Source organism: Pristiophorus japonicus, chromosome 1 (genome assembly GCF_044704955.1).
Source record: "Pristiophorus japonicus isolate sPriJap1 chromosome 1, sPriJap1.hap1, whole genome shotgun sequence".
Classification (NCBI taxonomy): domain Eukaryota; kingdom Metazoa; phylum Chordata; class Chondrichthyes; family Pristiophoridae; genus Pristiophorus; species Pristiophorus japonicus.
This window is the reverse complement of record NC_091977.1, coordinates 393,204,841-393,222,079: the sequence shown is the minus strand read 5'-3', so window position 1 is coordinate 393,222,079 and position 17,239 is coordinate 393,204,841. Positions and strand designations below refer to the sequence as shown.

General features: G+C 47.5%; 1 protein-coding gene across 3 annotated transcripts in view; it reads right to left on the bottom strand.

The window, feature by feature from the left end:
- Nucleotides 1-17,239, bottom strand: part of slco5a1 (solute carrier organic anion transporter family member 5A1) — a 315,264-nt gene that overhangs the window by 45,206 nt on the left and 252,819 nt on the right. For all 3 annotated transcript variants that reach the window (XM_070891311.1, XM_070891326.1, XM_070891318.1), the window contains exon 7: nucleotides 15,167-15,408. In XM_070891311.1, coding sequence (XP_070747412.1) covers nucleotides 15,167-15,408 — 242 coding nt within the window. The remainder of the gene's footprint in view (nucleotides 1-15,166; nucleotides 15,409-17,239) is intronic.

Genomic DNA, 17,239 nt, shown 5'->3' with positions numbered 1-17,239 from the left:
AGGACAGGTAGATAGGTAGTTAAAAGGCGTATGGTATACATAAGAACATAAGAAATAGGAGCAGGAGTAGCCCATTTGACCCCTTGAGCCTGCTCCACCATTTAATAAGATCATGGCTGATCTGATCATGGACTCAGCTGCACTTCCCTGCCCCCTCCCCATAACCTTTTATTCCCTTATTACTCAAAATTTGTCTATCTCCACCTTAAATATATTCAATGACCCAGCCTCCGCAGCTCTCTGGAGCAGAAAATTCCACAGATTTACAACCCTCAGAGAAGAAATTCTTCTTCATCTCAGTTTGAATGGGCAGCCCCTTATTCTGAGACGATGCCCCCTAGTTTTAGTTTCACCTTAGAGTGAAAATATCCTCTCTGCATCCACCTTGTCGAGCCCCCTCATTATCTTATATGTTTCGATAAGATCACCTCTCATTCTTCTGAACTCCAATGAGTATAGGCTCAACCTACCTTCATAAGTTAATCTCCTCATCTCTGGAATCAACCTAGTGAACCTTCTCTGAACAGCCTCTAATGCAAGTATATCCTTCCTTAAATACGGAGACCAAAACTGTATGCAGTACTCAAGGTGTGGCCTCACCAATACCCTATGCAGTTGTAGCAGGACTTCTCTGCTTTTATACTCTACTCCCTTGCTTTCCTTTATTAGTCGAGGCATAGAATATAAAAGCAGGGAGGTTATGTTTGAACTGTATAAAACACTAGTTATGCCACATATAGAGTACTGCATACATCTCTGGTCACATTACAGGAAAGATGTGATTACACGAGAGAGGGCACAGAGGAGATTTATGAGGATGTTGCCAGGAATGGAAAATTTTAACTAGAGGGAAAGATTGGGTAGGCTGGGGTTGTTTTCTTTGCAGCAGAGGAGGCTGAGAGGAGACAACTGAGGTGTATAAAATTATGAGGAGCCTAGATAGAGTGGATAGGAAAAACCTATTTCCCTTCGCAGAGAGGTCAATAACCAGGGGGCACAGATTTTATACTAATTAGTAGAAGGAGTCGGGGGGAGTTGGGGAGAATATTTTTCACTCAGAGGTTGGTGGGGGTCTGGAACTCACTGCCTGAAAGGATGGTGGAGGCAGGTCCTCATCACATTTAAAAATAACTTGGATATACACTTGAAGTGTCGTAAGCTACAGGGCCACGGACCAAAAGATGGAACGTGGGATTAGGCTGGATAGCTCTTTTTTGGCTGGCACAGACACGATTGCTTCCTTCTGTGCCATTAATTTCTATGATTCTATGATAAGCCGAAGTGCCTTACAAACAGAGGAGTAATCCAAGCAAGGGGAAATGGTTGTAGATATTGGAAGATGGAACGGGTATGAATATGGGTATGCTTCATGATTTTTTTCCCCAAAACTGTTGAATTGCTTATTGTTCTATAAATCTTACTTATAGGAACACTTGTTGGGGTACCAACATAGCTACTGAAGGAGCTTCAAAATTACTTTAAGGATATGATTTATGTTTTGAAAGAAACTAAACAATGTTTTTGATTGGTTACTTGTTTGTAAATGTAAAGTCTGAGCCAATCAGTATGCATTTTGTGCTATGGATGCATCTGACATGTCAGTCATACATACAATGTTCCCGCTAATTTTGCGGGGAATGCGCAACCCCCTTAATAGGCTGTGTGGCCCATTCAAATTTCTGCACATGTGCGGTTTTCCATTTAAGAGCCGCTAAGTGGCTTACATGGAATATTGCACACAAACATAGGAAAATGACAGGCAGGAAAAGACCAGCTGGCCACACCACAATAGCGAGATCATTATGGCTAAAACATTTCTTCCCTCCTCCTCCGCCGCCTCCCCCCCTGACTCCACACCCCACAACTACTCTCACGAGTCAGCTGTGGCTCAGTGGTAGTACACTCGCTTCTGAGTCAGCAGGTTGTGGGTTCAAGATCCATTCCAGGGACTCCAACTTGAGCACATAAATTTGGGCTGACACTCCAGTTTAGTGCTGAGGGAGTGCTGCACTGTCGGACGTACCGTCATTCGGATAACACCTTAAACCAGCACCTTGTCTGCCCTCTCAGGTGAATGTAAAAGATCCCATTTCAAAGAGCAGGGGAGTAATCCCCAGTACCCTGGCCAATATTTATCCCTCAATCAACATAACAAAAACAGATTATCTGGTCAATATCACATTACTATTTGAGGGAGTTTGCTGTGCGCAAGTTGGCTGCTGTGTTTCCCACATTACAACAGTGACTACACTCCAAAATTACTTAATTGGCTGAAAAGTGCGTTGAGAAGTCCGGTGATTGTGAAAGGTGCTATATAAATGCAAGTCTGTCTTTCTTCTTTCTGGCAGCATCTGGGGCTAGAAACTCCACTTTTTTTCATGCTTAACGGCCACTTGAAACCCATTTTACCGCTGAAATGACGTATAACGCCCATATATCGCCCATTTTGGCACAAAATGGAAACTGACGGGCATTTTTAGGAAACTTATCACCGAGCGTTACTTTCCCCACGTGCTTAACGCCGGAAAAAAATATTACGGCCCTCCTACATTTTTGGGCGGAATCATCAGAATGGGCGAATACAACGCCCATAATATTGGCCAGCGTTACTTTCCGCACGGATTTAACGCTGAGATTCAATATTAATGCCCACCCACTTTTTTTTGTCGTAAAGAGCATACTTACCGAAACTAGCAGCAATGGAGATCGCCCAGCATCAATTTCACCACCCACAATATCGCTCGCCCAAAAAAACACCCAGAAAAAGTGGAACTAACCGGAACTAATCACAGCGTTATGGACGCCATGTTCTAGATCACATGTCGTGTCCTTTAAAAGGCTGCTGTGCTTCAACCTCGGCGGAGTTTGGATGTACTCTGCAGGTCGTTGGAACTGATGTGAACATCTGTAAAAACATCTTGACCATACTGTGACCGATTGGAATTGAATAGGTGTCTTTGTCAGGACATTCCTTGTTTGTGATTATTCAGTGGAAAACAGAGAGCTACTGCAATGGGGCCTGTTCTTTCTCACCCTCTCGGTGACCAGTTACATGCAGCAGACTCAACATCGCCGAAGGAATGCTCCACTGCATTATGTGCTCAATGTAAGACTTGACAGACATAAGAACATATAAGAACATATGAATTAGGAAGAGGAGTAGGCCATCTAGCCCCTCGAGCCTGCTCCACCATTCAACAAGATCATGGCTGATCTGGCCGTGGACTCAGCTCCACTTACCCGCCCGCTCCCCTTAACCCTTAATTCCCTTATTGGTTAAAAATCTATCTATCTGTGATTTGAATACATTCAATGAGCTAGCCTCAACTGCTTCCCTGGGCAGAGAATTCCACAGATTCACAACCCTCTGGGAGAAGAAATTCCTTCTCAACTCGGCTTTAAATTGGCTCCCCCGTATTTTGAGGCTGTGCCCCCTAGTTCGAGTCTCCCCGACCAGTGGAAACAACCTCTCTGCCTCTATCTTGTCTATCCCTTTTATTATTTTTAATGTTTCTATAAGATCACCCCTCATCCTTCTGAACTCCAACGAGTAAAGACCCAGTCTACTCAATCTATCATCATAAGGTAACCCCCTCATCTCCGGTATCAGTCTAGTGAATCGTCTCTGTAACCCCTCCAAAGCTAGTATATCCTTCCTTAAGTAAGTTGACCAAAACAGCACGCAGTACTCCAGGTGTGGCCTCACCAATACCCTGTACAGTTGCAGCAGGACCTCCCTGCTTTTGTACTCCATCCCTCTCGCAATGAAGGCCAACATTCCATTCGCCTTCCTGATTACCTGCTGCACCTGCAAACTAACTTTTTGGGATTCATGCACAAGGACCCCCAGGTCCCTCTGCACCGCAGCATGTTGTAATTTCTCCCCATTCAAATAATATTCCCTTTTACTGTTTTTTTTTCCAAGCTGGATGACCTCACATTTTCCGACATTGTATTCCATCTGCCAAACCTTAGCCCATTCGCTTAACCTATCTAAATCTCTTTGCAGCCTTTCTGTGTCCTCTACACAACCCGCTTTCCCACTAATCTTTGTGTCATCTGCAAATTTTGTTACACTACACTCTGTCCCCTCTTCCAGGTCATCTATGTATATTGTAAACAGTTGTGGTCCCAGCACCGATCCCTGTGGCACACCACTAACCACCGATTTCCAACCTGAAAAGGACCCATTTATCCCGACTCTCTGCTTTCTGTCAGCCAGCCAATTCTCGATCCATGCTAATACATTTCCTCGGACTCCGTGTACCTTTATCTTCTGCAGTAACCTTTTGTGTGGCACCTTATCGAATGCCTTTTGGAAATCTAAATACACCACATCCATCTCTATCCACCATGCTCGTTATATCCTCAAAGAATTCCAGTAAATTAGTTAAACATGATTTCCCCTTCATGAGTCCATGTTGCATCTGCTTGATTGCACTATTCCTATCCAGATGTCCCGCTATTTCTTCCTTAATGATAGCTTCAAGCATTTTCCCACTACAGATGTTAAACTAACCGGCCTATAGTTACCTGCCTTTTTTAAACAGAGGCGTTACATTAGCTGCTTTCCAATCTGATGGTACCTCCCCAGATTCCAGAGAATTTTGGTAAGGACGACCAGACGTTACACCCCCCGCAAATACAAGGAGAAGCATTCTTACCTCGACTTGCCCGACACCACCTGCCTTCGGAGACTGCGCTTCCACCAAGAGGTTATCACTGAGGTATGCCAGCTGATAAGGGCAGATCTGCAGCCTGCCAGCACCATCAGTATTGCACTGTCCGTCAACGTCAAAATCACTGCGGCACTGTCGTTTTACGCCTCGGGTTCTTTTCAGGCCACAGCTGGAGACACTTGCGGACTTTCTCAGCACGCCACACATTGCTGCATTAGACAGGTCACTGAAGCCCTGTACGCACGCAAGAGGGACTTTATCCGCTTCCCTATGACCAGGGAGGCAGAGTGAGCGGGCTCTAGGATTCACCAGAATTGCAAACTTCCCCCAGGTGCAGGGAGCAATAGACTGTACACACATCGTGATGTGGGCACCTTTTCAGGATGCTGAGGTTTTCAGGAACCGCAAGGGATTCCATTCCCTGAATGACCAACTGGTTGTCGACCGCCAGCAAATTATACTGGCAGCGAATGCTCAATTTCCGGGCAGCATCCATGATGCTCACACCCTGCATGAGAGCACTGTCTCTGACTTGTTTAACAATGAGCCACAAGGTCAATGCTGGATGCTTGGTGACAAAGGATATGGCCTCGCCGTCTGGCTGATGACCCCCCTGCGTGACACCCACACCAAAGCCGAGAGGCGATACAATGAGAGCCACAGAGTAACTCGCAATATCGTGGAGAAAACCATTGGAGTGCTGAAGCAGCGCTTTAGATGCCTGGACCACAGGAGATGAACTTCAATACCACCCTGAGCAGGTAGCTCAATTCGTGGTGGTGTGCTCCATGCTGCACAACTTGGCTATCAGGAGGGGACAAAAATTGCCTGATGAGTCTGACAGTCCACCTCACCAGAGAGAGGAAGAGGAGGATAAGGAGGCAGACGCTGACATTGGCCCAGACAATCAGGCTGACACTGAAGCCATGCCCCCGTCCCCTGTAGACCACATGAAAGGACCCGTGGTGGCATGATAGCTGCAAGAGCCTTACGTCAGGAGCTCATCAATAATCGTTTTGCCTGAAAGAACGTTGATGTTATTTACAAGGCTGACACACTGCTGGGTGTGCAGGTCATACGTCAATGGTGGCCATCACCTTGGTGACAGTTAAAGTTTAAGTTGTTTGAAGTTAAGTGTGATTATACCCTTTGATGTTAAGGAATCACTAGCATGTAATGGTGCAGCTACCTGAGCCAATGCGCTACAAGGTTTTGTTAAATAAAAAACATTTAAACCGAAGATTAGTCTGAAATCATCAGTATTTCTGTACAAACCAACCCTCTACCCCCCCACCGCTTCTCCTCCCCAACTTTACCCCTTCCCCTCCTGACTCCAAGCCGCCTGCCGAGGAGCTCCTCAGGCGAAGCTTCATTGGGGTGGGGAGGGGATGATGGCCAAAGCGCTGCTGGGACGGATACGGGAGAGGACGGTTCCGAGGTGGCAACGTGCTCCGAGCCAGAAGCAAGATGTTGCTACTGGCTCTCGTGTGGTTGGCAGCTGGTACCTTGGGGTGCAGTGCAGCGCTCCGGGACCATTGGGAGCCCTCCACCACCAGTGTTCCTGGCTACCAGCTCCAGGGGTCCTCCATCCCTTCCATGTTATATCTTATTTGTTGGACAAAAATTCAGTACCAACTATGTTCTTGGTGCTTAGTAGGCTTTTTGCTACTGGTAAATCTCCGTCGTGCCTCCCACAAGAGCCAGACAAGCACACACCACAGCCACACACGCTTTCAGTGCCTCTGAGCTCCCTGTCTCCATTTCTGCGCATTTCATGATGACCCTTCACCTCCGGAATCGCGGGAATCGAGCGTTGCTATGCCGTTGTTAAGGACGGTGATACTTTACAGCAGAAGGTCAAAAAAATTTAATGCTGCCGCCCATTTGATATCGCTCGCGGTAACGCCCATTTTCAAAAATGGAAACTAGGTGTTTTGAGAATGGCGAGAAGCCAACAATCTGAAAACACTTTTTTAACGCCCACGCCGGAAATAGCACCCATTTTGGGGCGATAAGCACAAAAGTGGAGGTTCTAGCCCTTAATCTCCATGTAATCAGGCAAAAAAAACCACACAAAAAATCCAGGGCCAATAAGGCAATAAATGCTTTGTAAGATTCCTCTGCGATCCCCCCTCAGGCGATCAAAACTAGTCCAGGAGATCACATGAAATCACAGCACTTCCGGTAAAGTTACACCAGCAGAGCGGGAGCTCGTTCGAGGAAATTCATGGACATAAATTCACAAATAAGCAATGGTCTATAGAAACCTTAGTGTTAGACAAGTACTAGGATTGGGAAAAACTTGCCACTGTGTAAATCCTGGGTAATTCATTTTAAAAGAATTTCATGATTAAGAATGAAATCTCAGTGCTAGCAATCGTTAACAAGGCCCTACATCATTCATTTCATTGTAGTGGTTGCGTTGAGTGACACATAGGAGTGGGGTGTTCTTACTTCCTTGCTGATATGTTCACAATAAATGATGAAACTGAGTACTATCTACAATGAGCAAGTGTGACCGTAGCTCCTTCAATAAGACTCCAGAGTGCAAGTACCTCGTGGGTGGCCTGCTTATATACCGTGCTCCCAGGGGATGCTGGGATCCCTTGGGACTCCAACAGGTGGTAGTGTAATACAGGTTGCAAGGGGTTAAATACATAACAACACTCTCCCATGAAGTCAATAGTACACTTATTTACAAGATCTGGGGCTTTTCGCTCCCTTGTCGATCGTCTCGGTACAAATGCGGATGTGGGTGAGTTAGTTAGTTCTTCACTGGGCTGCTGGGCAGCCGGCCTTGCCGGGCTGCTAGGGATGGTGAGTTCAGCTTTGTGGTCAACCATGATGTCAGTTGCCAATTGTGTGTGTGTTGGAAGATCAAAGTTGGTGGTGTCTTCTTTGGTTTGATCGTAGCTGTTGGTGAACCACAATTTGACTTGCTCCAAATGTTTTCTGGATGTTAGTCCATTGGCCAACTTGACCTGAAACACCCTACTCCCCTCTTTGGCTATGACCGTGCCAGCGAGCCATTTGGTACCATGTCCATAATTTGAGTACAAAAACAGGACCATTGACCTCAATGTCGCGTGACAAGTTCGCGCGGTCATGTTTGTTGATGCCGCCTGCCCTCCATGTGATCATGAAGATCAGAGTGGACAATAGAGAGCCTTGTTTTGAGCCCTTTTCATGAGCAGCTCAGCTGGGGGAACTCCGGTGAGTGAGTGGGGTCTGCTGCGGTAGCTGAGCAGCACACAGGATAGTTGCGTCTGCAGGGAGCCTTCCGACACACGTTTCAGGTTTTGCTTGATGGTCTGAATTGCCCGTTCTGCCTGGCTGTTGGATGAAGGCGTTGTTACATATGTAAACTTGTATTTACTCTGTACAGCCACCAGAGGGCTCATCCCCTGGAGTCCCAAGGGATTCCATAATCCCTTGGGAGCACTGGTATTTAAGGAGGCCTCACAGGCTGGAGAAGCACTCTGGAGACCTGCAATAAAAGACTAAGGTCGCGCGTTGCTTTGAGCTCACAGTGTTCAGTCTGACTCTTTCTCCATACATAACAACTGGCGACGAGATACAGATAGCGAACCCAAAGATGCAGAGAACAGGGAGTATCCTGGAGAAATTCTCGGAGGGAGATGATTGGGAAATTATTGTGGAGCGACTCAACCAATACTTCATAGCCAACAAGCTAAATGGAGAAGAGAACGCTGCCAAACGAAGGGCGATCCTCCTCACCATCTGTGGGGCATCAACGTATGGCCTCATGAAAAATCTGCTTACTCCAACGAAATCCACGAAAAAAATCGTACGATGATTTGTACACATTGGTCCGAGAGCATTTGAACCCGAAGGAAAGCATTCTGATGGCAAGGTACCGGTTCTACACCTACAAAAGGTCTGAAGGCCAGGAAGTGGCGAGTTATGTTGACGAGCTAGGACGCCTTGCAGGATGTTGCGAATTTGAAGGACATTTGGAGCACATACTCAGAGACGTTTTTGTACTTGGCATTGGCCACGAAACCGTACTTCGCAAACTTTTGCCTGTAGCGACCCCAACCTTGAGTAAAGCCATAGCGATAGCCCAGGCATTCATTGCCACCAGTGACAATACGAAGCAAATCTCTCAGCACACAAGTGCTGCTACAAGTACTGTTAACAAAGTGACGTTGTTTTCAAATCGCAACGTACAGGGCAGGTCACACATGCCTGCAGCTACACGTCCGCAGATGTCTCAAAGTCCACCATCAAGGGTGATGAATGCGAGACCATTAACACCTTGTTGGCGCTGTGGGGGTGATCATCTTTTCCATTCATGCCGATTCAAAGAGTACGTTTGCAAGAACTGTGGAACAATGGGACACCTCCAACGTATGTGCAGGCAAGCTGAAAATCCTGTTAAACCTGCAAACCTTCATGTTGCAGAGGAGGACAGATCCACGGAGGATCACAATGAACCAGAACCTCAGACTGAGGAGGCAGAGGTACATGGGGAGCACACATTCACCACAAATTGTCCCCCGATAATGCTGAATGTTGAACTAAATGGACTCCCGGTGTCAATGGAGTTGGACACGGGCACGAGCCAGTCCATCATCGGCAAAAAGACTTTCAAGAAATTGTTGTCCAGCAAGGCCTCAAGGCCAGTCTTAACTCCAATTCGCACGAAACTAAGAACTTACACAAAGGAACTGATTCCCGTAATCGGCAGTGCTACCGTAAAGGTCTCCTACGATGGAGCAGTGAACAAGCTACCACTCTGGGTGGTACCAGGCGATGGTCCCACACTGCTCGGCAAGAGCTGGCTGGGAAAGATACGCCGGAACTGGGGCGATGTCCGAGCGCTATCACCCGCTGACGATAATTCGTGTGCCCAGGTCTTAAACAAGTTCCCTTCGCACCGGGAAATTCCAAGGAGCAAAAGTGCAGATCCGGGGGCGCGACCCATCCATCACAAGGCGAGAGCAGTACCGTACATGATGAGAGAAAGGGTAGAGATCGAGCTAGACCGGCTGCAAAGAGAGGGCATCATCTCACCGATCGAGTTCAACGAGTGGGCCAGTCCGATTGTCCCAGTCCTCAAGGGTGACGGCACCGTCAGAATCTGTGGCAATTACAAAGTAACTATCAATCGTTTCTCTCTGCAGGACCAATACCCACTATCAAAGGCCGACGACCTCTTTGCAACGCTGGCAGGAGGAAAGACATTCCCGAAGCTGGATTTGACTTCAGCCTACATGATGCAGGAACTGGAGGAATCATCGAAGGGCCTCATCTGCATCAACACGCACAAAGGTCTTTTCATTTATAACAGATGCCTGTTTGGAATTCGATCAGCGGCGGCGATATTCCAGAGAAACATGGAAAGCTTACTGAAGTCGGTCCCGCACACGGTGGTCTTCCAGGACGACATCTTAGTTACAGGTCAGGTTACAGTCGAGCATCTGCAGAACCTGGAGGAGGTTCTTAGTCGACTCAACCGTGTGGGGCTCAGGTTAAAATGCTCGAAGTGTGTTTTCCTGGCGCCTGAAGTGGAGTTTTTGTGGAGGAGGATCGCGGCGGACGGCATCAGGCCCACCAATGCGAAGACGGCGGCAATCGAGAACACATTGAGGCCGCAGAACGTGACGGAGTTGTGTTCATTTCTTGGACTCCTGAACTACTTTGGTAACCAGAGGGGTCATCCCATGGAGGACCCAAGGGATCCCATAATTTCTTGGGAGCACAGGTATTTAAGGAGGCCTCACAGGTTGGAGAGGCACTCTGGAGACCTGCAATAAAAGACTAAGGTCACACTTTCCTTTGAGCTCACAGTGTTCAGTCTGACTCTTTCTCCATACATAACAGGCTTGAACGGGGCAGATGTGATGTGCTTGATCCTATTGCGGGTCATGAATTCCTTGAATTCAGCACTGGTGAAGCACGGCCCATTATCGCTGAATAGGATATCAGGAAGGCTGTGCGTGGCAAACATGGTTCGTAAGCTTTCAATCCATTCTGAGTAAGCGTCCACGATAAGCAAAAACATTTTGCCTAGAAATGGGTCCGCATTGTCTACGTGGATCCTCGACCATGGTTTGGAGGGGCATGACCACAAACTTAGTGGTGCCTCTCTGGGTGCAATGCTCAGCTGAGAGCAAGTGTTACATTGACGCACGCATGATTCTAAATCTGAGTCGATGCCGGGCAACCACACATGGGATCTGGCTATGGCTTTCATCATTACAATGCCTGGGTGGGTGCTGTGCAGTTCACAAATGAACATATCTCTGCCTTTCTTGGGCAAGTCAACATGATTGCCCCACAACAGACAGTCTGCCTGGAGGGACATTTCGTCTTTGCGCCTGTGGAACGGCTTAATTGCTTCCTGCATCTCCGCTGGGACACTGGACGACAGTTTTCTACCAAGGACAGTAAAGGATCCTGGCTGATCCTGGTCCTGATCTGACGGGCCATAACGGGGGACTTTTCGTTTTTAAATGCATCCATTACCATGAGCAAAGTCCACTGGCTGTGCCATTTCCACCCCAGTGGTGGACCATGGTAGCCAACTGAGAGCATCTGCGCAGTTCTCTGTGCCCGGTCTGTGGTGGATTACATAATTGTTTGCCGATAGCGTGAGCACCCATCTTTGGATGCAGGCAGATGCATTGATGTTAATCCCTTTGCTCTCAGAGAACAACAATATGAGCGGCTTGTGGTCAGTTTCAAGCTCAAACTTGAGGCCAAATAAGTACTGGTGCATTTTCTTTACTCCGTAAACGCACGCCAGAGCCTCTTTTTCAATCATGCTGTAGGCCCTTTCGGCCTTGGACAAACTCCTGGATGCATAAGAGACCAGTTGCAAAATCCCCAAGTAGTTAGCCTGTTGTAACACACACCCGACACACTAATCTTTTACAAGGGTCATACAGGACAAGCAGTTTGTTTGAACACAAAAGATTTCTGGCTTTCTTAAAGGCAGCCTCTTGTGAATTCCCCTATACCCAGTCGTCTCCCTTGCGCAGTAACTTAACCCAGGTAGGAAATTACCAAAATAGTTAAGGAGTCCCAGGAACGACCACAGCTCCGCCACATTCTTGATGGCCTCCATCTTGGCGTCGGTGGGTTTGAAACCATCTGCTGCGATTCTTCTTCCCAAGAACTCGACGTCCTGCACGAGGAAAACACACTTCGAGCGTTTCAACCTGAGCCCCACATGATCCAACTGACTGAGAACTTCTTCCAGATTCTTCAAGTGCTCAATGGTGTCCTGACCTGTAACCAGTATGTCGTCCTGCAAAACCATGGTGCGAGGAACCGATTTTAGCAGGCTTTCCATGTTCCGTAGGAAGATTGCTGCAGCCGACCGAATCCAGAACGGGCATCTGTTCTAGATGAACAGGCCTTTGTGCGATGCAAGTGAGGCCTTTCGAAGAATCATCCAGCTCCTGCGTCATGTAGGCCGAGTTCAGGTCCAGCTTGGTGAACATCTTCCCTCCAGCCAGGGTCACAAATAGGTCGTCTGCCTTGGGTAGCGGGTACTGGTCCTGTAGCGAAAAACGGTTAATCGTTACTTTATAGTCCCCACAAATTCTTACCGTGCCATCCTCTTTAAGTACCGAGACAATCAGACTAGCCCAATCGTTGAATTCCACCGGCGCAATGATGTCTTCTCGCTGCAGCCTGTCCAGCTCAATTTCCACTTTCTCAAGCATCATACATGGTACCACCCATGCCTTGTGGTGTACCGGGAACCAAATGGATCTGCACTTTCGCCCCTGAGAAGCTTCCAATGCCTGACTCGAACAACGATGGAAATCTGCTCAGAACCTGGGCACATGAGGCATCGTCAACGGACGAAAGCGCTCGGATGTCATCCCAGTTCCAGCGGATTTTTCCCAGCCAGCTTCTGCCAAAAAATGTGGGGCCATTCCCTGGCACAATCTATAGCGGGAGTTCGTGTACTGCTCCATCATACAAGACTTTGACTTCTGCACAGCCAATTACAGGGATTAGTTCCTATGTTTACGTCCTTAGTTTGGTGTGAATGTGGCTGAGCTTGGGCCTATGTGTGTTTTTGCCCCACAGCCTGTCGAAGGCCTTTTTACTCATTATGGACTGACTCGCACCTGTGTCCAGTTCCATAGGGGCCAAGTTTCGGTCTGAGTTGCTCCTGTTTTTTTGGAGCAACTGGTTTAGAATGGAGTATCTTAGAAATTTGAATTCTCGGCATTTAGTTTGCTCCAGTTCTAGTCAGTTAGAACAGTTTCACTTTGGAACAGAATTTTTTTTTCAAAAGGGGGCGTGTCCGGCCACTTACGCCTGTTTTCAAAGGAGCAGGTGGGGGGGGGAGGAGGAGGAGGGGGGGTGGGAGGAGGAGAGGAGGGGCGAGGAGAAGGTGGGGGGAGGAGGAGAGGGGGGAGAGGGGGAGAAGGGAGAGAGGAGGGAGGGAGGGAAGGAGAGAGGAGGGAGGGAGGGAAGGAGAGAGGAGGGAGGGAGGGAAGGAGAGGGGGGGGAAGGGAGAGAAGGAGGCTGAACGGCCAGGCCCAAGACTTCGGGCTGGATTTACAGGTAGGTGGCGTCGGGTCTCGGGGGGGTCGCGGAAGTCCGGGGGGGGGGAGGGGGGGGGAAAGAGTCGCGGAGTTCCGGGGGGGGGGGGAGTCGCGGAGGTGGGGAGTCATGGAGGTCCGGGGGGGGAGTCGCGGAGGTCGGGGGGAGAGAGTCGCGGAGGTCCGGGGAGCGGGGGTCAGGTTGCCGGGAGGGGAGAGCGGGGGTCGGGTTGGGTCCGGTCGGGTGGGAGGAGCCTTATCCACGCAGCCCCAGTGAGGCCATTCGGCCAGGGCTAGGGGCTACGTGCTTTGGGCCCCTCCCACAGTTTTGGGCGCCTGTAGCGTGCATGTGCAGAGGTCCCGGCACTGTTTTCAGCGCAGGGACCTGGCTCCGCCCACCACAGCCTGTGCTGCGCCGCGCCCAGCTCCAGAGGACCTGCAGGGAGCCGGAGAATAGGTAAGTTTTTTTAGGCGCACTTTCTGGCGCAGGTCCGGACTGTGCCATTTTAGGCGCGGCCCGAAACTTGGGCCCAATGATACTGGAATTCAGTTTAGTTCAACTTTCAACATTATTGGCGGACATTTCACGGACCCCGTACACTTCAGCCGCCTCGGTACAAGTCTCCAATTCAGCCTGATCCACAGTGGCTCGATCTTCCTCTGCAACGTGGTGGTTTGCAGGGTTTGCAGCTCGCCTGCACATTCGCTGGAGGTGTCCCATTGTTCTGCAACCGTTGCACGCATAGTGCTTGAAGCGGCATTGATGGGGCCGATGATCACCTCCACAACGCCAACAAGGTGTTAACTGCCTCGCATTAATGATTGATGGCGGACTCTGGGTCACCTGAGGTCGTGCAGCAGCAGCCATACGTTCTGCCATGTATATTCCTGCTCGAAAACGACATTACTTTGTGCACAGTACTGGCCGAAACTTCTTTATCCTTCGAAATCTGTTTGGTGTTGTCGCTGGTGGACATAAATGCCTGGGCTATCGTTATGGCTTTACTCAGATTCAGAGTTTCAACAGTCAACAGTTTGCGAAGGATTACCTTATGGCCAATGCCCAGTACAAAAAAGTCTCTCAGCATTTGTTCTAGGAATCCCTCAAATTCGCAATGTCCTGCGAGGCACCTTAGTTCGGCGACATAGCTCGCCATTTCCTGGCCCTCCGATCGTTGATACGTGTAGAACCGCTATCTCGCCATCAAAATGCTTTCCTTAGGATTTAGGTGCTCCCAGACCAGTGTACACAATTCTTCATAGGGTTTAGCTGTTTGTTTTGCCGGAGCTAGGAGATTCTTCATGAGGCCATAGGTTGTTGCCCCACAGACTGTTAGGAGGATCGCCCTTCGTTTGGCAGCGTTCTCGTCCCCTTCCAGCTCATTGACCACAAAGTATTGGTCGAGTCTCTCCACGAAGGCTTCCCAATCGTCCCCTTCTGAGAACTTCTCCAGGATACCAACTTTTCTTTGCATTTTTGCACGGTTGTTCGTTACCTCGTCGCCAATTGATACGTTCACAATAAAGGATGAAATTGAGTACTGTGTACAATGAGCAAGTGTGACCTTAGCTCCTTTAATAAGACTCCAGAGTGCAAGTACCTCGTGGGTGGCCTGCTTATATACCGTACTCCCAAGGGATGCTGGGATCCCTTGGGACTCCAACAGGTAGGCCCTCTGGGTGGTAGTGTAATACAGGTTACAAGGGGTTAAATACATAACAATAACATTGCAGTCAATAGCAAATTTTTGTAGAGGAGATCGTCCTGAACAGTTACACACAGCTTGTTGATTCCATTTAAAATGAGGCCTGGAAAGTCTACTTTAGTAGCTTTCTAAATGGATGCTGCTTGCTTCATGTCACTTAATGACATCATTAAATGAGTGTCACGTAATCAGAATCATAAATTGAACTGACATACCGGGTTGGCTCCATTCAGCTGTAATGGGCACTTACCTGAGTGTTACTATGATTACTGATGGCTGTGCACAAGCTGTAATTAGTGTGACGATGAAGAGGAATATCAAAAAAGGGATCAGTGTGTTGCACATCCTCTCACACTTGCCAGACACTGCATAGCCATTCTCGTTCAGATATGTTTTCACAATAACCAATCGGAGATGATTTCTCTGTCCGACTGTAGGCGGGGTTATCACCTGCCGACTTTGAACACAGGCGCAATCAGTGTAGTTCCTCATCTGAAAAAACATATTTGATACTCAGGAATGTGCACTGCTTGAAATTAATTAAAGTCTACTTTCAGCCACTGCAAGAATTCTTGAGTCATCTATTGCACAAGGCAGTAACACTCCAAATAAGGCTGTTTTATAATACAATTCAACTAATTTCCTACAAAACACAGCCACAGCAGTAGGCCAATTTCTTAAGAAAACGATAGAAACTAATGCCATTGTTTAGATGAAAAACAAGCTCCATTACCAGAGGGATATCCACTGTTGCACTGCATCTGTTATTCTCCTTTACACTACACCAGTCAGTAGCTAACCATATTACACTACGCCAGTAGTTATATCCCTTTACACTACTCCAGTCAGTAGTTAACCTTATTACACTACATCAGTAGTTATATCCCTTTACACTACTCCGGTCAGTAGTTAACCTTATTACACTACGTCAGTAGTTATATCCCTTTACATTATACCAGTCAGTAGTTATTCCCTTTACACTGATCATTGAATAAGCTAAAGGCAGTACTCTCACAGATCACCACCTGACAGGATCTTCAGATAAAAGAAAACTAATATCTAGTTACAATTCAGAGAGCAATGCAAGAAAGATTACTACAGCATAAAATAGATGGTATATGAGTACTTCGGTCTATCAGCCAACCTTTGAACTGGCAACTGGCATACTATGCAACTGGCGTACTATATAACTTCTTGATTCAGGATTTAAAACTAGACATCTCTGCAGAATCATGCTCAATTTTCAGGTGTCCAATAGTTATTTTAAGAACATAGGGGCAGGAGTAGGCCATTCAGCCCCTTAAGCCTATTCAACTATTCAATTAGATCATGGCTGATCTGTATCCTCCTAACTCCATCCGCCTGCCTTGGCTCCATATCCATTAATACCCTTGGCTAGCAAAAATCTATCGCTCTCAGATTTAAAATAATTAATTGAGCTAGCATATACTGTTTTTTTGTGGGAGAGAGTGCCACACTTCTATCACCCTTAGCATGAAGAAATGTTTCCTAACTTCTCTCCTGAATGGCCTAGCTCTGACTTTAAGGTTATGTCCACTTGTCCTAGACTCCACCAGCAGCAGAAAAAGTTTCTCTCTATCTACCCTTTCAATTCCTTTCAAAATTCTAAAAACCTCAATCAAATCACTCCTTAACCTTCTATATTTCAGGGAATACAAACCTAGTTTATGTAATCTCTCCTCATAAGCTAACCCTTGGAGCCCTGGTAACATTCTGATGAATCTGAGCTCCACTCCTTCCAAGACCAATATATTTTGTCTAAGGTGTGTTGCCCAGAACTGTCCACAGTATTCCAGATGTGGTCTAACCAGGCAATGGTCCTGTCTACACCAGTTACTATGCCACTAATCTTTGTGTCACCTGCAAACTTGGATATATGGCTCTCTGTTGCATTACCTAAGTCATTAATAAATATAATGAATAGTTGAGACCCCAGCACAGATCCTTGTGGGACACCATTAGTCACTTCCTTCCAATTCAAGTACCTACCCATTATCCCTATATTCTGTCTTCGACTGCCTAACCAATCTCCTAACCAGATTAATAATTTGCCTTCAATTTCATGAGATTTAATGTTAGCTAACAATCTCTTATGTGGAACCTTATTGAATGCCTTCTGGGAGTCCAGAACCAGGGGTCACCATCTAAAGATAAGGGGTAAGCCATTTAGGACCGAGATGGGGAGAAACTTCTTCACCCAGAGAGTGGTGAACCTGTGGAATTCTCTACCACAGGAAGTTGTTGAGGCCAATTCACTAAATATATTCAAAAAGGAGTTAGATGTAGTCTTTGCTACTAAGGG